Below are 18985 nucleotides of genomic sequence, written 5' to 3'. Positions count from 1 at the left end.
TATAAATTATTATTATATTATTAATCACATCTTTATTCTTATCATAACGCTGTCCAGTCGAAATGCCTAATGTCTCTGATCCATAAGCAAAACGGAAAAGCATAGGTGGAAATGGAACTATCTTTTGTACTTTCATCTGCTATTTTATGCAATAGGCCTCCAGTGGTGCAACGGGTCAGTGCGTCTGGCTGTTAACCAGAAGGTTGGTGGTTCAAGCCCACCCAGGGACTGCTATGGGCAGAATTCCTGCATTGGAAGGGGTTGGACTAAGATGACCCTTGGGGTCCCTTCCAGCACTACAATTCTTTGTTTTTATCATTTTTGGCTTCCTTAATCTGGCCTTGCAAACTGAAGGGAATGAAAACTTTTGCTTTCTGGAAATTATGATGTTGTGCTTTTGACTGTGCATTGGTGTTGCCTCACTGTTCTATAACTTACATAGTTTAACCACCTTTCATCCCTCTCTCCCCCCCCCCACCTTTTTAGTTGGTTGTGCTATATGGTTCCAGCTGTGGGAAGAGGTTACTGCCCTTACCAACTCCTAGGGTTGAGCAGAATTCAGCACTCTTATAATTTCGCATCGGGAAAATTCAGCTTAAATAATCAAGTAATGAGGAGCTGAGGAAACTTAAAAGAGATTTTCCAAGGCCATATGGCAAGTATTGTAGAAAAGATACTAAAGAGCATCTAGAATTAGCTCCTGTTTTCCTTGGGGTTGCATCCGACTCTGAATTCTGTGTTTTTACAGCACTAACAGGCTGATGTTTACAACCTCTGGGCAAATTCTTACTGTGGCCTTTAGTTGCTAATTATGTTCTGAGCTGCATAATTGGTTCTTTAGCCCCAGTTTGAGCAATTTTGCACTATGGTGAACTGTTGTGTTTTTTCCTTTACTTTTAACAGTCTTTTCATATAATACTGTCCAAAATGATTTGGGTGTTTCAAACAGTGTTAAACTGAATTGCATTGTGTAACTTGTGAATTGCCTTGGGAAGAATGGGGTTTTCCATTGAAATGAAGTATACGAATTTGTTAAATCATTGATTGGATGGATGGATGGATCAATCAATCAATAAATGATACTGGGATGTTGGCATCACAGTCCTATACATGGATAATCAGAAATAAGGCTCATTTAAGTATCACCATAGCTCTCTAACTTTTTTTTTTTTAAAAAAAAGAAATATCAGCAACTTCCCAATTTTACTCTGTGCCTCCTCGGCTTTCCATTTCATCCAAATCTGTCATCAGTTGTGTCTCACTGAGGCGATCATTTTAGCCAGCAGTGCTTTGATTGCTATAATTGTGCTACAGAGAGAGAAACCTACATGGCAATTTAAATGCCTGTTTGATGGGGTTTGAAATACTGGACCTAGTTAACCCCACAGATCAAGTGTTGTAGAAGAAATTAAAATTATACATTAATTTTAATGGTTCTATTGAATACTCCTATGGACCATGACATCAGTTTAGCTAAAAAGATAGCTTGCAAATGACTGCCAGCAGAACCAGTGAATTAATCCACCAGTGAAAAGAATTCTAAAACTAAGAATGCACATTCTGATTGATACACCTCATTGTTACAGCATCTTGGTTTCCTACAGAACTGCAATCATGCTCAGTGTTCAGGTTCCTGAGAAACTCTGTTTTTTTAAAGAGTTTGGAATCAAAGAGTGGTATGAAACAGGGCTGTGTTCTTTCTCCTTGGCATATTGTTCTCCCTGCTGCTCTCTTAGACCTTGACCTCTACTGAAGACGGTGTGTACTTTAATTGAAGGAGAGATGGGAGGTCTGTTCAACCTAGCATCTCCACGCCAATAACAAAGTGTGGTGGGTCCTTATCTGAGAGATGTTGTTTGCAGTTGATGCAGCCCTTACAGTGCACTCCGAGGAAGCTCTACAAAGACTCATCAACCATTTTGCCCAAGCCTGAAGGGAGTTCAGCCTTACCATTAGCCTGATAAAGAACAACATCAGCAGCACTCCACACACCAGCATTGGTGACCACCCTCTTGAGATGGTAGATGCTTTCGTCTACCTGGGATCCACCATAACTAGCAACCTCTCCATTGATGCTAAGCTGGACAAGCATATGGGCAAGCCAGCTACAGCAATGGCTCACTTCTCCAAAATGTGATGTAAAAACAATACCAGGGTGAAGGTCTATCAGTGTGCTGAGCACACTGCTTTATGGAAGTGAGTAGTTGATAACTTACAACTATCAGGAACAATGCCTCAACCCCTCCCACATGTGCTGCATCAGGGAGATTTTAGGCATCACATGGCAGGACAGAATCTAAACCAGGCATACCCAAACTTTGGCCCTCCAGATGTTTTGGACTACAATTCCCATCATCCCTGACCACTGGTCTTGTTAGCTAGGGATCATGGGAGTTGTAAGGCCAAAACATCTGGAGGGCCGCAGTTTGGAGATGCCTGATCTAAACAAAGGTGTGCTCTCCCAAGCCCATATTCTCTCTGTCTCAGTGGCATCTATGCTGGCTTGGTGATGTCCACAGAATGGAGGGTGGCAGGATCCCCGAAGAGATGTTGTACGGGGAGCTGGTTTCAGGCACCAGGCCTGTTGGCAGACCAACTATGCATTGCAAAGATGTCTGCAAACATGGCATGAAGACTGGCAACATCAGCCCCGCCACCTGGGAACCCCAGATCAGTGCATTGCCTGGAGACATGCAGTCACATTGTGCATCCATAGCAGTGAGCAGAGGGGGAAAGACTGCCGGGAGGAGCACAGAGAGAAGAGACGCCATGGTGCACCTGCAGCAGTGCAACCATGTTCACCTTCATTTGCCCCAGCTGCTGCAAAGCATGTCTCTCTCATATAGGTCTCTACAGCACAGTAGGTGCTGTAACCTTCCAACAGTTTGGCTTCACCCGCAAAGGCACACTTCTCCATTGTCTCTCGTGTCAGACAGATGTCAACCACGGGTGGAATTCAGTTTTGTGCTACTATGAACTTTGAGTTAGCACAAGCATTGCAGTTTGTCAGATGGAACAATCTCCCTTTATCCCGCTGGGCTGTTCTGGGAGTTCTCCAGAGACAATTTCGGGAGTACAGTGGGAGGAGAAGGGTGGAAGACCCATTGTGTAAGTGGAGGTCCTTGCCCAGGGCTTCTGCTGATAGTGTCTGTTGGGTGAATCTCGCCCCATGTTTCCAGTCCTCACAATTATGGAGAACAGCTTAAGAAGTTGAAGCTGCACCACGGGGAAAACGAAGCAGGTGCTCTTCCATTGAGCTTCAGCCCTTCCCAAAGCAGTTCCTCCAATGGCCCAGCACAAGTTGGCAGGCCAGGGGAGGACCATAGCAGGCTGAACGTGCTTTGCAAAAGCCTCATTGTGCCTGTGCACCAATGAGAGCAGAAGATCACTTCCACCAGTGCTTCACAGCTGCGATGTCACTTCCTCCCTGCCCCCACACCACCCCAATAAGCAGCACTGATGTCTCTGTAGGGAGGGTGCTGGCTGCAACTCAGATGGAAGTTCCAGGCCAGTCCACTCCCTTGTGTGCTACTTTTCTGCTTGCAGGGTTTTTAAAAGTAATAACGATGATGATGATGTTGATGATGATGTTGATGCAGGGATGTGATCAAAAATAGTACGGTATGTTTCCCCTACCTGCAGACTGAAGTCCATTCTACCACTGTGGACCACCACCACCCTATTCCCCCAGTCTACCTGAGGCTACCCATCATATGTACAGCAATCAAGTAGTATAGAGGCTTAAGTGTAAGATCCATATTGTAGACATAATAATACATTCTGAAATTGTTTAATGCATAGTTCTCCTAATAGATGTGTAATTTATGTCTTCAAAGCTTTTTGAGAATTGGGAGTATAGTTGTTCCACCACCACTGCCCCAGCAAAGTAGGAAATCCTTCAATTTTCTGCAGCTGTATAAAACTGCGTTTGATTACTTTGTGTATATAAACTGTGTTCAGCATTATAAAGTAAAACTGCCAGATTTGGGGAATCATTATGCATCCTCCTTCAGCATCCCCCCCCCTTCCCCATCTACATATCTCCTTTCTGCTTTATTTATTTTTTTCCCCAGTGGAGGAGGTAGCAAAATTGCCTTGATTTCTTTGAAATGACATTCTTTTAAATGTGGGCTTGTTTTTATTTCAGTACAATACTAAGAATTTTCTATAGAAAAGAGATGTGAGTATTTGAAATGACACCATAGCAACAAGGCTCAGATTACATTCCAGAATTGCGTTTTGACATTAAAGTGGTGGTTGTGGGGGGGGGGGGGTGGGCTGAGTTTTTTAATCGGGGGAAATTCAGATCCTTTCCCCAAGACAATCCAAGGCTTTGAAAAATGCATACGCACCCTCATTCTACCAGAGTAAATTGTATTAAGGGGGCAGGGCAGAATATGGGCTGACATTTTTATGGTAGACATAATGTCACAAAAAAACTAGGTATCTATCCCGCACCTGTCAGGAAGTATTCTGGATGTCCCTCATTAGTGTCAGAACTCACTCAGTTTCAGGTGAGTGATGCCTGTAAAGGGAGAGGGAAATGCCCTCCTTATAAACCCAGTCTTCCCCAACCGGTTGTTGTTCAACTGCTGGTATCGTTTGACTACAGCTCCCATCTAGGGATACATCAACAATGCCTCACTCTTCCGACATTCATTTGCACTTTCATCTACTATTTTATGTTCCACTGCAGTAGGGAGTTTTTGTTGTTGTTTTTTACAGGTCTTTCTCTGTTCCATTTCCCATTGATGCAGAAATATATGATTTTTTTTATATGTGTCTCATAGCACACTGTAAAGACACATACCTCAGCCATAAATCAGTTGCCTTCCATGTGTAGGTTCCCTTTCAAAGTTCATGAATTTCCAGAGGGGTAGCCCGTTAGTCTTTTGCATGAAAGGTATTGTGATACCATAGAGACAAAATCAACGAAGTGTCTAATGGCTGATCACAAAGCCAGCTGTTTGCAATTCTAACCAGGTCTACTCAGAAGTATGCCCCGTTGAATTCAGTGATGCTTATTCCTAGATTCTTTTTGTAGAAAGGTGGCATACAGATAAGATGGTGGGAGTGACGTTTCCTCTGTCATCCCTATTCCCTTCATCCCTGACCGTTAGTAATGTTGACTGGGGCTGATAGGAATTGTGGTCCAGACTTGGGGGGAGACTCTGCAACATTTCCTGGCACAGCAGCCACTCCTCCACAGTGTTCCTTCCTCCGAGAGTCAGTCCTTCGGCCAAAAGAGATTAGCCACCCCGGCCTTGTTGGACCTTAAAGAACTCATCATGGAGGGAATTGCTTAATGTGGAAGTGCAAGAGTAACATAATGAGATAGCTCCATACCTAGGGTTGCCATATTTCAAGAAGTGAAAATCCGAACACAAAAAATTGTTGAACCTTTTTTGGCAAAATTTCTGAGCTTTCCCATATGGGCTGCCATACACCCAGGTTCTTGCAGACTTTCCCAACCACTATCCAAAAATTCCACCAGGATGCCATTTTCACCAGACAAATCCCAGCTATGTCCAGGAAATTCCAGACATATGGCATTCCTTTTCATACCCATCTCAGTCTATCTACAGCATGAGCAAGGCACCTGGGCTTATCCTATATAATAAAGTCCCTGTGTCTCTGCGTCCAGTCCCTGTGTCCGCGCTAATGCGCATGTGCCCCATGGACACAGGGACTGGACGAAGAGGCGGGACGTACACACACACATGCTCTCCCCCCCCCAACCCTCTGCCTCCCGTTCCCCTACGGCGGCGGACCAAGATGGCGGCCCGGTCCGGCTCCCGATGCCGCCATCTTGGTCCGCCGCTGCCTCCCCCTGACAACCCTACCTGGCCCGTGGGAGGAGCGGCGGGGCCGCGGCCTTCCCTCCCTCTCTGCGCTCGGCCGCGGGACACGACGGGAGAGTGCTTTGTTTAATTGCGTTCCTGGCGCGCCCCGCAGCCGAGTGCAGAAAGGGAGGGAAGGCCGCAGCCCCGTCGCACCTCTAGCGCCCGTTTTCTTAACGGGCTGGATGAGACTAGTAGATATATAAATCATTATATAGATGTTTCTGATCCTCCATTTCTAGTGTTTAGGAAAAACAAAGTATTGTGGGAGAAATGATGAATTAAAATAGACTGCAAAATCTTCAGAAATAGTTTAGTACATGAAACCAATTTCCCAGAGCGGTATGGAGCTCTATTCCTGAAGGTTTTCAAGTAGAGACAGGATGCCTCTCTTATGGTGATGCCGTAGGATTCCCTGCATGGAACAGGGTTTTGTAGCAGCAGGAGCAGCTCCCCCCCCCCAAAAGAAAAACCTCTCTGAGTCTGTTTCATATCACTATATTATGCAGTACGGCCCAAAATTCTCCCAAGAGATATTTCTGATTCTTTCGGGAATTTGCAATTAATAATGTTCAAATCGCAAATGTAGAACAAAGCTGTCTGAAGAGCTTTACTTTGTGACCTGGAAAGTATGTTTGATGCTGATATTATTATTATTATTTATCCCCAAAAAATCCTTTGAAGTTAGCTTCAATTGAAACATTTACCAGAAAGGAAAAATAAATCTTAAGTATGATCCCAACAGCGCAGTGATTTTAATTATTTTGATAAAGTAGCTGATTTTAGTCTCGTTGACCTCAATGGAACTAAAATAACTGAAATCAAAGAACTTTGACATTAACTAGGCTGTGGATTATATTTGCTAATTTCACTATTTTATTAAAATAAGTATAATTAAAATTTCATTATAAGACTTTTCTCTCTTGTCATCCAATGCTCTGTATAGTAAATGTTCAAATTAAACTTTAAAATGTAATTACAGGCAAATGGTATGGCATATTCATTTAACCACACAGAATCGGGTTTAAGGTGCTGGTTTTAACCTTTAAAGGCCTATACGGGCTAGGACCCTTGTACCTACAGGACCGCCTCTCCTGGTATGTCCCAAGGAGGACGTTGCGGTCTTCAAATAAAAACATCTTTGGAGATCCCGGGCCACAGGGAGAGTTAGGCTGGCCTCGATCTGGTGGAACGCTCTGTCACAAGAGACTAGGGCCCTGCGGGACTTGACATCTTTCCGCAGGGCCTGCAAGACAAAGCTATTCCACCAGGCACAGTCTGACCCCCCCCCCTTCTGTAATCATCATAGCACTCTAGCCCAATAGTTGCCATTAATTTCATACTGGATTGATTTTAGAATGTATTTTAATTAATTGACTCTGTGATTTTATGTACACTGTGCTATTTTTACTTATTGTTACCTGCTCTGAGCCCGGCTTTGGCCGGGGAGGGCGGGATATAAATATTAAAATAAGGAGAAGGACCATTGCATAGTCCATAGACTGTGTATTCAGGCTCCATAATCTCTTTAAAATGACAACTGTTATTTTGGGTCAGATTGATAGCCCACCCTGCTTAGCCAAGACAACATTATGCAAAGGGATGTCTGCTACTGTGATAGAAAAAAATACTAAATTAAGAGCACAATTTACTAGGTGTGTTTGCTTAGAAGTAAGTTGTGTTAACCCTTCTTCCAGGAAAGTAGTTATAGGATTGTAGCTTAAAGGTATTTTCTGGAAATTTTATGATTATGTTTAAAATAAAATAATTTTGGTCTCTGGGAAGAGTTACATCTATAAAAAATTAAAATCATGTAATGTTCTTAAAAGAGAGAGAGAGGTAAAACTGCAATATTGTGAATTTGGATCCTGACATTTTGCATTGATTGTACAGTTTACCGTCTAGTACAATCGATTTCACAATGTGCTCTATCATTTTTATTTATAAGGAGTCACTTCATATCTCAGTGGCAGATGAGATTTTGTATGGTGTGGTCCTTCCTGCATATGGATTACCCTTTCCCGTGTTCAGTTTTCAAACACCCACCCTAGTATTATAACAATGGTTAGTTCTGGATATATTAGAAGAGTCTTCTTGCATTTATGGGGAGATCTATCCACTGCTGTTCATACCAGATTCTAGCAGTTGCATGGAGATTCAGGCATTTGTCATCTTCAGCCTATTTATTTCCACAGCAGCTGTTCTGCTAGAGATTAGGCTGTGAATCTAACCCCCCCCCCAAATCTTCATTAATACAAATTAATCATCTGATCATTTTCTTCCTACTGGAGCATTTGATTATCTCAAAGCACCCTCTACTTTTATATGCAAATTTTGTCCTAAGCGTTCCAACAAAAAAAAAAGGCATAGCAATTAAGCAAAGCAAGAAAAGGTGAGGGATTTCTGATTCAAATCCTTTGCAGTTGATAACAGTAACAAAAATTTGGTAACTTCATTAATATTCTTTTCATTGCACACACGCAATTGATTTTCAAACAATCAAAATACTCCCATGTTGTTCAGTAACTTGATGGATATTAATATTACATATCTTTTATCCAACATTAATAGTCTATTTAAAAAGTCAGTCCAATAGGTGGTTATATCTATTAATGGTATAATATAGGTAGTTCCACATACCTGGATTCACATTTTGGATTCACCTGAATGAATCATAGCAATCATGTTTAAACAGGTATGCCTGTATTTATGGCTAACGTTGACTTGGTGCTTTCTCCTCCATAGGAATGTGTACAAGTTCTAACCTGAGGACATTTGTGTACAAGACATTCAGAAGTGCTGCCATATAAATGAATTAGCCTAGAGGCCATCCATAAAACATCATTATACATAGGCCCCAAAGCTTATCCAAAAGTTTGTGTCCCCAACTGTTGACATATGATATGGTGTAAGATTCATTTTTATGGGGGAAGATGCTGGCAGCATTCTTACAGTCCTCCCCAACCATGGTTTAGAGGGTTGGACTCAGCAATGAGCTCAAGCATTTCACACGCATTGTCTATTCAGATCATTGTATCCAAAAGGCCTGAACAGCAAACTGGTTTGAGTGGGTGGTTTTCAACTAATTTTTACTCAGAGGGAGCGACATTGAAATTAATGAACATGACTAAGCTAGGCCTGTTAATTTTGAGGGGTCCACTCTTGAGTGAAACTTAGTTGAATACCACCCAGTGAGCCCTCCAAAGCAGGATGGTTCATTCAGGAACATAGGAAGCTAGCCCGGTCCACCTAGCTCAGCACTGTCTACACCAGACATCCCCAAACTTTGACCCTCCAGATGTTTTGGACTACAATCCCCATCATCCCTGATCACTGGTCCTGTTAGCTAGGGACCATGGGAGTTGTAGGCCAAAACATCTGGAGGGCCGCAGTTTGGGGATGCCTGGTCTACACTATGGGTGGGGAATTGGCCCACCCCACTCACCAAGGGTCTGAGACCCATCAGCTACCTTCACCTGGTTCAACCAACTTCTCAGAACTTCCCAGTGTGTGGCTGCTTTCACATGCTGACAGCTTCTCTCACTGCAGGTGAGAGCTGAGTGTAGGGTAGGGATACAGTCTTTGATACTCTGAATTTCCATAATGCATTGCCACAGGAGTGGCAGGAGTGACTATTCTTACAGTCTGCTTTATGCATTCTAAAGTTACCATTCCATCACAGATGATATGGCTGCTTTCATGACCATCCTCCAAACTGTGGTTTGGAGAAGTTAGCATTCCCATCTTCCCTCCTCTGTCCTCCATGACTCTTACTTGCCACACAGTCCAGGCACAGCCTTACCACTTCAGCAAAAAGTAGGCAGCCCTATGAATGAGGTCCAGTCCAAGTGGTAGTGATGGTAAGGGACCATTTAGATTTTGCACTTGGGTGGCAAAAAGATCTAAGACTGGCACTGACTACTGCGATAACATACAAATAAGGGAAGCATTGAATAAATTATGTGTTTCCTATATTATGAACATTGTGATTCACCTGATACTAAGATGGGAGCAGGTGTGAGTCTTAAAAACGAATTTAAATTAGGAAATATTAGTTGCTTGAGGAAAGTACCAGCTGAAAAATATTTCTCGAGACAGAGTGTACATTTTGTCCAGATTCACAAGCAAGGCCATTGAGACTGAAGACAGCTTTGTCAGAGCACTGAAGCCATTTGGGGGGGAAAGAAGAAGAAGAAGAAAAAGGATCAGTCGCTTCTCATTGTTTGTCTACTTATTCTACCTTTGCCTCTGGCAAACAGGTTTTGCTAATCCATTGCATTATTTCCAGGACAAAAGAAAACAAAACTCTTCAAAAGGACAAAAGAAATGTAACTATACAGTGTTCTCTAGTGGGTACATACCGGTATGCTTGGATGCTAACTAGGCACCTTCAAATTGAAGGACTTATTCTGATCTCACTGGCACAATGGAAGAGAGACATATACAGTCATACCTCAGTTTAAGAACGCTTCGGGTTAAGTACGCTTCAGGTTGAGTACTCCGAGGACCCGTCTGGAACGGATTAATCCACTTTCCATTACTTTCAATGGGAAAGTTTCCTGCAGGTTAAGTACGCTTCAGGTTAAGTACAGACTTCCGGAACCAATTGTGTACTTAAACTGAGGTACCACTGTACGGTATATATATATTGCTAAATATTTAGAATGTTTATGTGTTTTTACTTTTTTGCCGGTTTTAATTTTGTGGTCATTTTTACTAATAATCTTACTGTTTCATTATTTTTTTAAACCTCTTTTGAGGGTTTCTACAATCAAGCAGTGTACAAATTTTATGAAATAAGTAAAAAATAAAAATAAAGCAGGGAAGATATCCAAAACGGACATATAATTATAAAAAGGGCAACATGATTGGCAGCTGTCAAACCAGAGGCCAAATCTGGTCCCCAGCAAGGCTGCTGAATCCAGTGGGGCTCTTCTTTCTGTATGCTGTGCTTTCTGAGACACAAAGGCAAAAAAGTTCTAAACGCTAAAGTTCTGCACCCGCTGCTTCTCACACCCCATTCTACAACATTGTTTTGGTGCCCCCTGCAGTCTGGCACCCAGTGGGCACACCACCCTAAAACCACCTCTGTCCTGAACCTCCCAGAGAAGCAAAAGAGGTTCTTCCAGAGATCTTTCCATATCACACACCCCATCTGCTCACTCCTTGTGTGAATGCCAAGGTTCAGACAATATAGGAATCAAAGGAGCATCAGTGTGGAGAATTCTGCCAAAGCCTCCGCTGCTGTTCATGTTGAGAAGAATGGGAATCTAATGGTGTCTAATTCTCCTGGTAGAGAATAGCCCATGTTTCTGACTCTTCATCATCCTGTGCTCAGTTCAGCGCAGCGACCCTGATAAAACCTACCAGTAGTTGTGCACTAGGATTACAGTGTATTCAAATGCTATTTGATGATAGCCATTTAAGCATTCTTGATAAAACCATATAGGGGACAATGGCTACAATGAATTGGACAAAGCCAGAAAATAAGCCTACCTTTCGTACATTCACACCAGGAGAGTACTTAACCTGCATTATTTGTACATCTTTTTGTGCAGGAATAAATTTCGTTCTGAGGTGCTAAATGTGGTTGCTAAGCAAAAGAGGAAAGCAGTCAACTGATAATTTAACTTACTCAAGTTTTACTTTGTAATTTCGACAAAGTACAGAAAAGTTTGTATTTTGAAGGTGACGATTGGTCAGCAATCTTAAGGCTTGAATGGATAATCATCTAAATGTGTTGCTGTTGTGAACTCTCTGTTGTATTTTTAGGTTTTCTTTTATCATATACCTGTCACTCTTTAGATTTCTTGGAACCAAATTATGGTTGTTGAAAGGCTGGGAACTTTATTGTCCTAGAGACAATGATGTGACGTCGATCTTCTTGCTTGTTTACAAGCTGACATATGGTTTAAAATGCGATCTTGGTATCTGGGCAATTTTGAGTGCTTACCTATAAATACCTACCAAGAAAAGGTATTAGTTTTCTCTCTCTCTCTCTCTCTCTCTCTCTGCAGCTGACAATGAAAGAGCACTTTCATACCTTTTTCCAGCTCAGGCACAATCAATGTTGGTATTTTGCATCAAGATATTCTGCTTTAAAGAATTAATTCTTTCTGACTTACAGGAAGAAGTAGTGAGAGCCAGGGCAGGAATAGCCAATGTGATGCTCTCCAGATGATGCTGGCATCAAAGGATGATGAGAGTTGTAGTCCAACAAGATCTGGAAGGTACCATGTTGAATGCATCCGCCAAAGAGTGATATCCAGCAATCAAACATAGAGGAGGTCAATTGAAATCAATTGACCTAAGTCAGGCTGCCCAACAGGTCAATGGTGCCCTACTGGTCAATTGTGGGATGTACCTGGTCGATCCTGGTCGATCTTTGTACCCCCCAGAAAAAAGCTCAACAACGCTGGCTCCCTAAAAGAGCTCAACAGCTTTGGCTCCAGTGACAATGGGTAGATCACTGCCAGTTTTTTTATACTGTGAGTAGATCACAGTCTTTGGGGAGTTGGGCAGCCCATTGATTTCAGTGTGTCTGCTTAGAGTAAGATTTAGTTGGGTGTCAGTTCTTGTACCAAAACACACACAAACAAAAGTCTGCACAATTTTAAATTGTAACTTGTGAAGGAGAAAAATGTGTTTTCATTTTTAAGGAAATGTCACAATAAAGTTCCACATTTCTTGCTAAAAGCACCAGTAGTGCACTAGCCAAGCAAACACAATGTGTGCATTGTACTCAAAGCCAGAGTGGTAAGCCTTAGAAAAATACTCCCCCCTTTGGTGTAGACATCAAAATCACTAGAGTCATGTAAGCATGATAAATACCACCACAATATTGAGCTGTTTTTGTTCCATTTTCTTACAAGAAGGCCTTTGTGATTCTTCTTATTTTGCTGCCATGATGGGTTTTTTTTCTGATATTCCTTCTATCTTGTCTCAACCACACTAGTTACAGGTAGGTAGCCGTGTTGGTCTGACGTAGTCGAAACAAAATAAAATAAATTCCTTCCAGCAGCACCTTGGTCTCGTAAGGTGCTGCTGGAAGGAATTTTTTTTTAATTTTGTTTCAACCACACTAATTCTTAGGAAGCTCAGCCTCACTGCCAACACTAGTATTTTGCATTTTCTTTTGCAGATTCCTTTGTGAATCCTTTGGCTGATTTAGAAATTTGCAGATAAATACAGAAATAAAGTGACATGGAAATAAGTATAGAGTGATATCCAGTGGCATATGAATGAATTTCCATTTCACAAGGAGACTTACCCTTCCTCTCCTCACCCGTGTTCTGCCCCCAGACCAGCTCTACAGGGTTGGGAGACCTTTTGGACCAGATTTTTGGAGCCTTCAAAGGGGAGGGGAGGAGAGGGAAGTTCTGTTGGGCAAGTGTGTTGCCCAGTTGGGTGGAAATTATTGGATGTCACCCACAAATAGTGGCATTGTGGGAAAGATGTAGAAATTCATATATCCATGAACAAAGTATTGATGAATGCAATCAAATCACGGAAGGCAGGAAAGCAAGAATTCACATTGCTAAAATATGTCTTGTTAACACTAAATAAGATCTTCTTATTTCTATAACACTAAATAACATCTTCATCTTTCTAATAATTGCTCACCCAGACCTTCTATATGTATTTGAAATATCAATGTGTATCGAAATCTGTTTGAAAACAAATGTCAAAAGAAAACATGTGATGCAATACAGTATAAGAAATAGAACACAGAAGGTAAGGCATGATAAAGAGTTTATAGACTTTTAGACACAATTTGATGTCCTGAGCATAGATTAAGAAACACACAGAGGGTGTAATAAGCTGGTCCTGTTTCAAGACAAAATGGGGGGGGGGAGACAGATTTTGGTGACGCAGATTTTGGAAGCCTAAGTAGATGGTACGATTCCTCAAGGTAGACTAAGGCAGTGATGTAACAGCCTTGTTAATACAGACCTGGAAGGAACTGGTGGAAATATTGTCCTACCCCTTCCGAAAGCAGGAAGGAGACTGAGCAACTTAGAAGGTAGTAGATGACGACCCACAAGGAACTCCATGATTAGAAGCATTGTGCTTTGATTTGGGTTCTGACCCATATTACTCCAAGCATGTTTAGAAAGTGGAAAAGATCAATTCTCAAGGTTTCTAAATAATTTTAGTAAGAAGACTCACCCACTCACAGAATGTTGTGTTGTATTTTAGATTCATGAGGTTCTTTTAGATTGTCAACTTGTGGGTAGGGACTGTCTTGTTTTGGTTATATGAAAGCTGCTCTGGGAGCCTTTATTTAGAATGCTCTAAATAAATAAAATAAAATAAAACCCACCTATTATTCCCAGAATCTACATGACATTCTGGATTATAGTGGATCTGTTTTACTCCAGCTGTTTTAAGCCGATTCAAACTTTATTTCCCTGGGGCGGTTTTCATTTGCTCCATAGAAGATGGAGCACTCGGGGACAGGGTTTTGATCCAACTTGCTCACCACCTTCTAGCTGTGCTTAAAATTGAGGTCACGGGTTTCCAAATATTCACGCACCATTTCAGTTGCAGTCCCTGCCTAAATTAAACAAACCTTTGGCAGACTGTCTTCCCTTCTATGAATTTCTAGTTTTGTCACATTGCAGGTGCCCTTATTTATTTCTCAAAGCATTCAGATTATTAAAAGTGGCTTATTACAGGTTGACATATACTTTTGGGGATATTGCACATTTAATCATCTGTCTCATGTCCTCCAGACAGGGAACAATGTCACCCTGTTTTCGCATTAATAAATGACGTGCCATAGTAGCAGAAAACTTGTTATTTGATACAATTCTGACTCCGCTTATCTCGGAGCACTCCCCATTGAATTCAACAGGACTTACTTCTGAGTAGACATGGTTTGTGCTGTTCCTTCAGATTAATTCTCCGTCCATAGCACTGACACTATGCAAATATGTGCGCCTCTAAATATAACCTTATTTACGTGGACGAGGGATCAGGGAAGGTAATCTGTGGTTCAGTATTGATACTATACAGTTTTTTTCCCTATCATATAGATTCCTGGCACTTACACCAGAGCATTGCTTTCATCTCCTCCCCATATTGTTTAAGAGGCTCTTTGAAGCACTAGAAAAATACAGTAATTTAAGAATGAACAACACCTGGCAAAACACCTCTTTTCTCAAGTTTTTACAATACCTTCCCACAGTGCGTGCTCTGATAAGCTCTGAAATCCAAGTGGCACACAGCTGATCAGGCAACTGTTCAAAATATTGTTTGATTCCATTCTGTCCAAAGAACAAACTCTGTTCACACATTCCACTTGGGTGGCATAGTATTGATGTGCGAGCAAAATTGGCTCAGGGTGTTTCGAAATGAGTGACCTTTTTTCCTCCCAGCCAATGAATGCATTTAAAAATTCTATAGCAAAGAAAGTTCAAAATGGAACAAATGTAGGCCTTGGAATACCACATGTGGCTGGGACAGAATTCAAATAAATATGCTGGTTTCTTTCCCCCCATGGGAATTGTTCGTGGCAAAGCAGGGGGTAAGGGGAGAGGTGGAAATAAAATGTATTTCTCCAATGTTTTTAATGTCTGTTCACAGTCACCTAGGTTTTCCTGTCTGCTGCTTCTCCAGGGTTGTTTTCATTTTCCTTACAGCATGATTCCAGCCAGGGATGATGTAGTGAGCAAAACACTATCAATGTGATGTAGCCAGTCCAATTTGGCTACAGCACTAGACTAGACTGTAATCAAAGTGTGTACCCAACATGCATTTGACTGAGATTTATGGCTACTCCTAAGAATATCTGTTCTGTAATCTGGAGTTAATCACAATATAAAGATACAAAATGCATAATAAAAACAAAAACAAGAACAACCCAATAACCCCCCCACCCCAACACATTTTAAAAGGGCATCATATGTCAATCATACAAAGGTCTGGTTAAAGAGGAATGGTTTTGCCTGACGCATAAGGGTGTATAATTAAGGCGCCAGGCGAACCTCACCGGGGAGATAATTCCACAATCCTGGAGGCCACTGCAGAAAAGGCCAGTTCTTGTGTTGCTACCCTCTGGACCTCTCGTGGAGAAGGCATTTGAAGAAGGGCCTCGGAGGATGAACTCGGGGTGTGGGAAGGTTCATATGGAGAGATGCTCAGACCACCTTGCCCTGGGGAACAACCTGGCCACTGAATTCCGCGCTAGCTGAAGTTCCCAAACCACCTTCAGAAGAAGCCCTACATTTAATGCATTGCAAGAATCTCATCTAATATGGGAGTTGCTCCATCCCCTTGATCATTCTGGAGATGCCAGAGACTGAACCTAGGACATTTTGCATGTAGAACATGTGCTGTGCCTTGGATCTTCGGCACCCTTCCCTGGAGGTTATAATTAAAGAAATTTCATGGCGATTTTTAGGTTCAGTATTCCTAGTTGCTGCATCTGTCAGTGTCAACATCATAATTTTTGCATGTGATTAAAAAGTTTTTTTTTCCCTAAAGGAGAGACTCTGCACATGTTTTTGTTTTTTTTTCTACAGAGAATGATGAGGTCCTCAGTTTTCCATATGTTTATCCTGAGCATGGTGGCAGTAGATGTCATTGTTGCAGCTAGCAATTATTACAAGGGAGAGACTTTTAAGAGCCAATACGATGAATTCTACCTTGCAGAGGTGAGTGCCCTGAAATTGCTACAGATTTTCTTCAGTAATAAAAAAGGTAAGTGAGCCCAGGCAAACGTCAACCAGTTTTGAAAGTGTGCCATTTTGTATTATTATTATTATTACTTTTAAAGCGCAGTTAGAATCCTTTACTGATTTGTTCTTTTTTTTCTATCAACAACTGACAAGTTTGCCCTGCACTTTTCTGAAAGAACATTTCCACACACAAAGTCACAGTAATAATGAGCTCAGACAGGAGGGTACCATCAACAGGCCATACCCACATTTTATTTTATTTTTTCATAACAGGAGTGTAGTGGATGTAGGGGTTGGGTAAAATCATACATTGGTTCTCTCTTCTTAAAAGGAAAAAAAATTAATAATGTCACACCACAAACAAAGTTAAGCTAATTTCAGGAAACCGCTTTTGTGTGAAAAAATATTTATTGCTTCAGTTATTCCTTAAATCGTTGCCTATGTCATTCCCCTGCACCAATATCGCCTAAGTCAGTAGCAATATGTAACAGATCTTTCATGATATCATGATGTAAATACACAGCCTAGGTACTTTCTGCATATGTGGAATATTTCCCTTCTCCCAGAAGAAGACAGACCACTTGTAGTTATTTAATTACTAGTCAAATGCCCTTCATTACGACAGTGAGGATGTATGTATGCGGATTCTGATGTCTAGGAGGGAAAATAGGTTCTGTTCTTGGAGCATCTTTGCGGTCAGTATACACAGTACTTTTGTTGTAAGAGGGAACGACAGCAAGTAACACACCAGTGAAATCCTCATTGTTGCACATTGCCCCGATCCAAATGTTCATTTGCAGAATATGATGATTTGCTAGCTGCTAGCGGACCAATTCTACTGCCACCCTTCCCTCTCATTCACATAGGTCCTGACTATATGTCTTCGTCAGACCATGTTTTGTTTTGCTTTTTTAATTGCCCGTTTCAGTGCACTTTGCATAACTGCATTCCTAGCAAGCTCCCAGAGAATACAGAGGCCGCTGCTTTGTTTCGGGTACTCCCAGTTTGCTTTGTGGGAGCAGTAGCGATAATAATATATATGTTACAGTACAGAGTCTTACGCACTGCCATTTTTCAAACAGAAAAAGAAAATGGCACATCAAACACTACCCTGCTCAAAAATGAACAATTTGGAGTGCATAGGGTGATTGTCTCCTAGAGCGTTCTTGTAGGCTGGGTGGAAAATGTGCTTCTGGGTGACATCCCACACACTCTGCTTCCACAGTCCCCTCCCCACCTTTTATAGTTCCTGAGAGGCATAGCTATTCTGGCACAGAAAGAGGTGACAGCATGCTGAACTGCAATTGTTCAAGTTACCACTTCACCACTCTCTGCTGTGTCAAGGTCTCCTTTATTACATGGCTAAAAAAAAACTACTGAAACACTCACCAGGGGTGCCAGCTTGGAATCAGAGTCTTCTCTTGTAAATAATGATACTCCTGTCTCTAGTCTTTAAAAAAAAAGTCAGGTGTTTTTAAATTTAACCAAATGTTATGCAAACCTTTTGATACATTAAAAAATGTTAGTAGTTTTGAGCTCATTTGACAAGCATATAAAATGCAAATCATCCAGCCCACACAATTTTGGAACGCATTAAAATAGGTTTAACTCTGTAATTGTTAATATTCTCATAATGGAACAGTGAAAATTGTCATCGTTCTAGAACACACTTTCACCATGATAGGTAACATTTGGAGGGCTTATGTGGGAGGAGGGGGTTGACAAAAATGTCCATGTTTCTCTCTGTGTTTTGTTTTACATTGATATATTTTTGATATATAGCATTCATGTTTCAAGTGACTGCTTTGCAGAAATTGTTTTGCTTGCATTATTTTTTTCCTGCTTTTCAAATACAAATATTGTATCCAAAAGCAGCTTACAAACTAAAAAGACAAAATAGGGAAGAGGTAGAGGAGAGAGATCAGTAAAACCATGACAAAAATGAAGTGGTGATTGTAAACGGGCTCTTACATCTAATTGGAGGAAATCACCTAGATGTTCTCTTGCTGATGTGTCACAGTATGTTTCTCATACATACATTCTCACACTGCAGTAGCAAAAGAAACCCTCAGTAGTTTGTGTAAACCTTGATGTGTGAAATCACCCATGTATACCTGTATTTTTGCATGAAGCGTGACCGATACTGGGCAGAAATATGAATCGAATTACTTGAAATAAAGGTCTGTATATATATAAAAAAACACCTTTGTTTACTTTAAATATTTACAGAATAACAAGATTTGATATGAGAGCAAAGGCTGTATAAATGAAACACAAAACAAAACCCCACAACAGCGGTAGCTGTAATAAGCAAAAACATATTTCAAAAGCTTTTATGAAGATGATGTACCGCTGGTACCTGACCCCGGTAAAATTGGCTGAGAACTGTAAAAAATAATAATAAATGTTGGAAATGTAATTTGGAAGTTGGGGATATGTACCACATGTGGTGGTTATGTAAAG

General features: G+C 41.3%; 1 protein-coding gene across 3 annotated transcripts in view; it reads left to right on the top strand.

Annotated features, from left to right (window-relative positions):
* The window catches only part of NALCN (sodium leak channel, non-selective), a 186133-nt gene that overhangs the window by 80842 nt on the left and 86306 nt on the right, over positions 1-18985 (top strand). For all 3 annotated transcript variants that reach the window (XM_088667555.1, XM_088667554.1, XM_088667553.1), the window contains one exon: positions 16367-16498. In XM_088667555.1, coding sequence (XP_088523681.1) covers positions 16367-16498 — 132 coding nt within the window. The remainder of the gene's footprint in view (positions 1-16366; positions 16499-18985) is intronic.

This window comes from Zootoca vivipara, chromosome 4, assembly GCF_965207765.1.
Source record: "Zootoca vivipara chromosome 4, rZooViv2.hap1.1, whole genome shotgun sequence".
NCBI classification, from domain to species: domain Eukaryota; kingdom Metazoa; phylum Chordata; class Lepidosauria; order Squamata; family Lacertidae; genus Zootoca; species Zootoca vivipara.
Note: the sequence above shows the minus strand (reverse complement) of the source record. Positions and strands in the feature narration are given on the sequence as shown.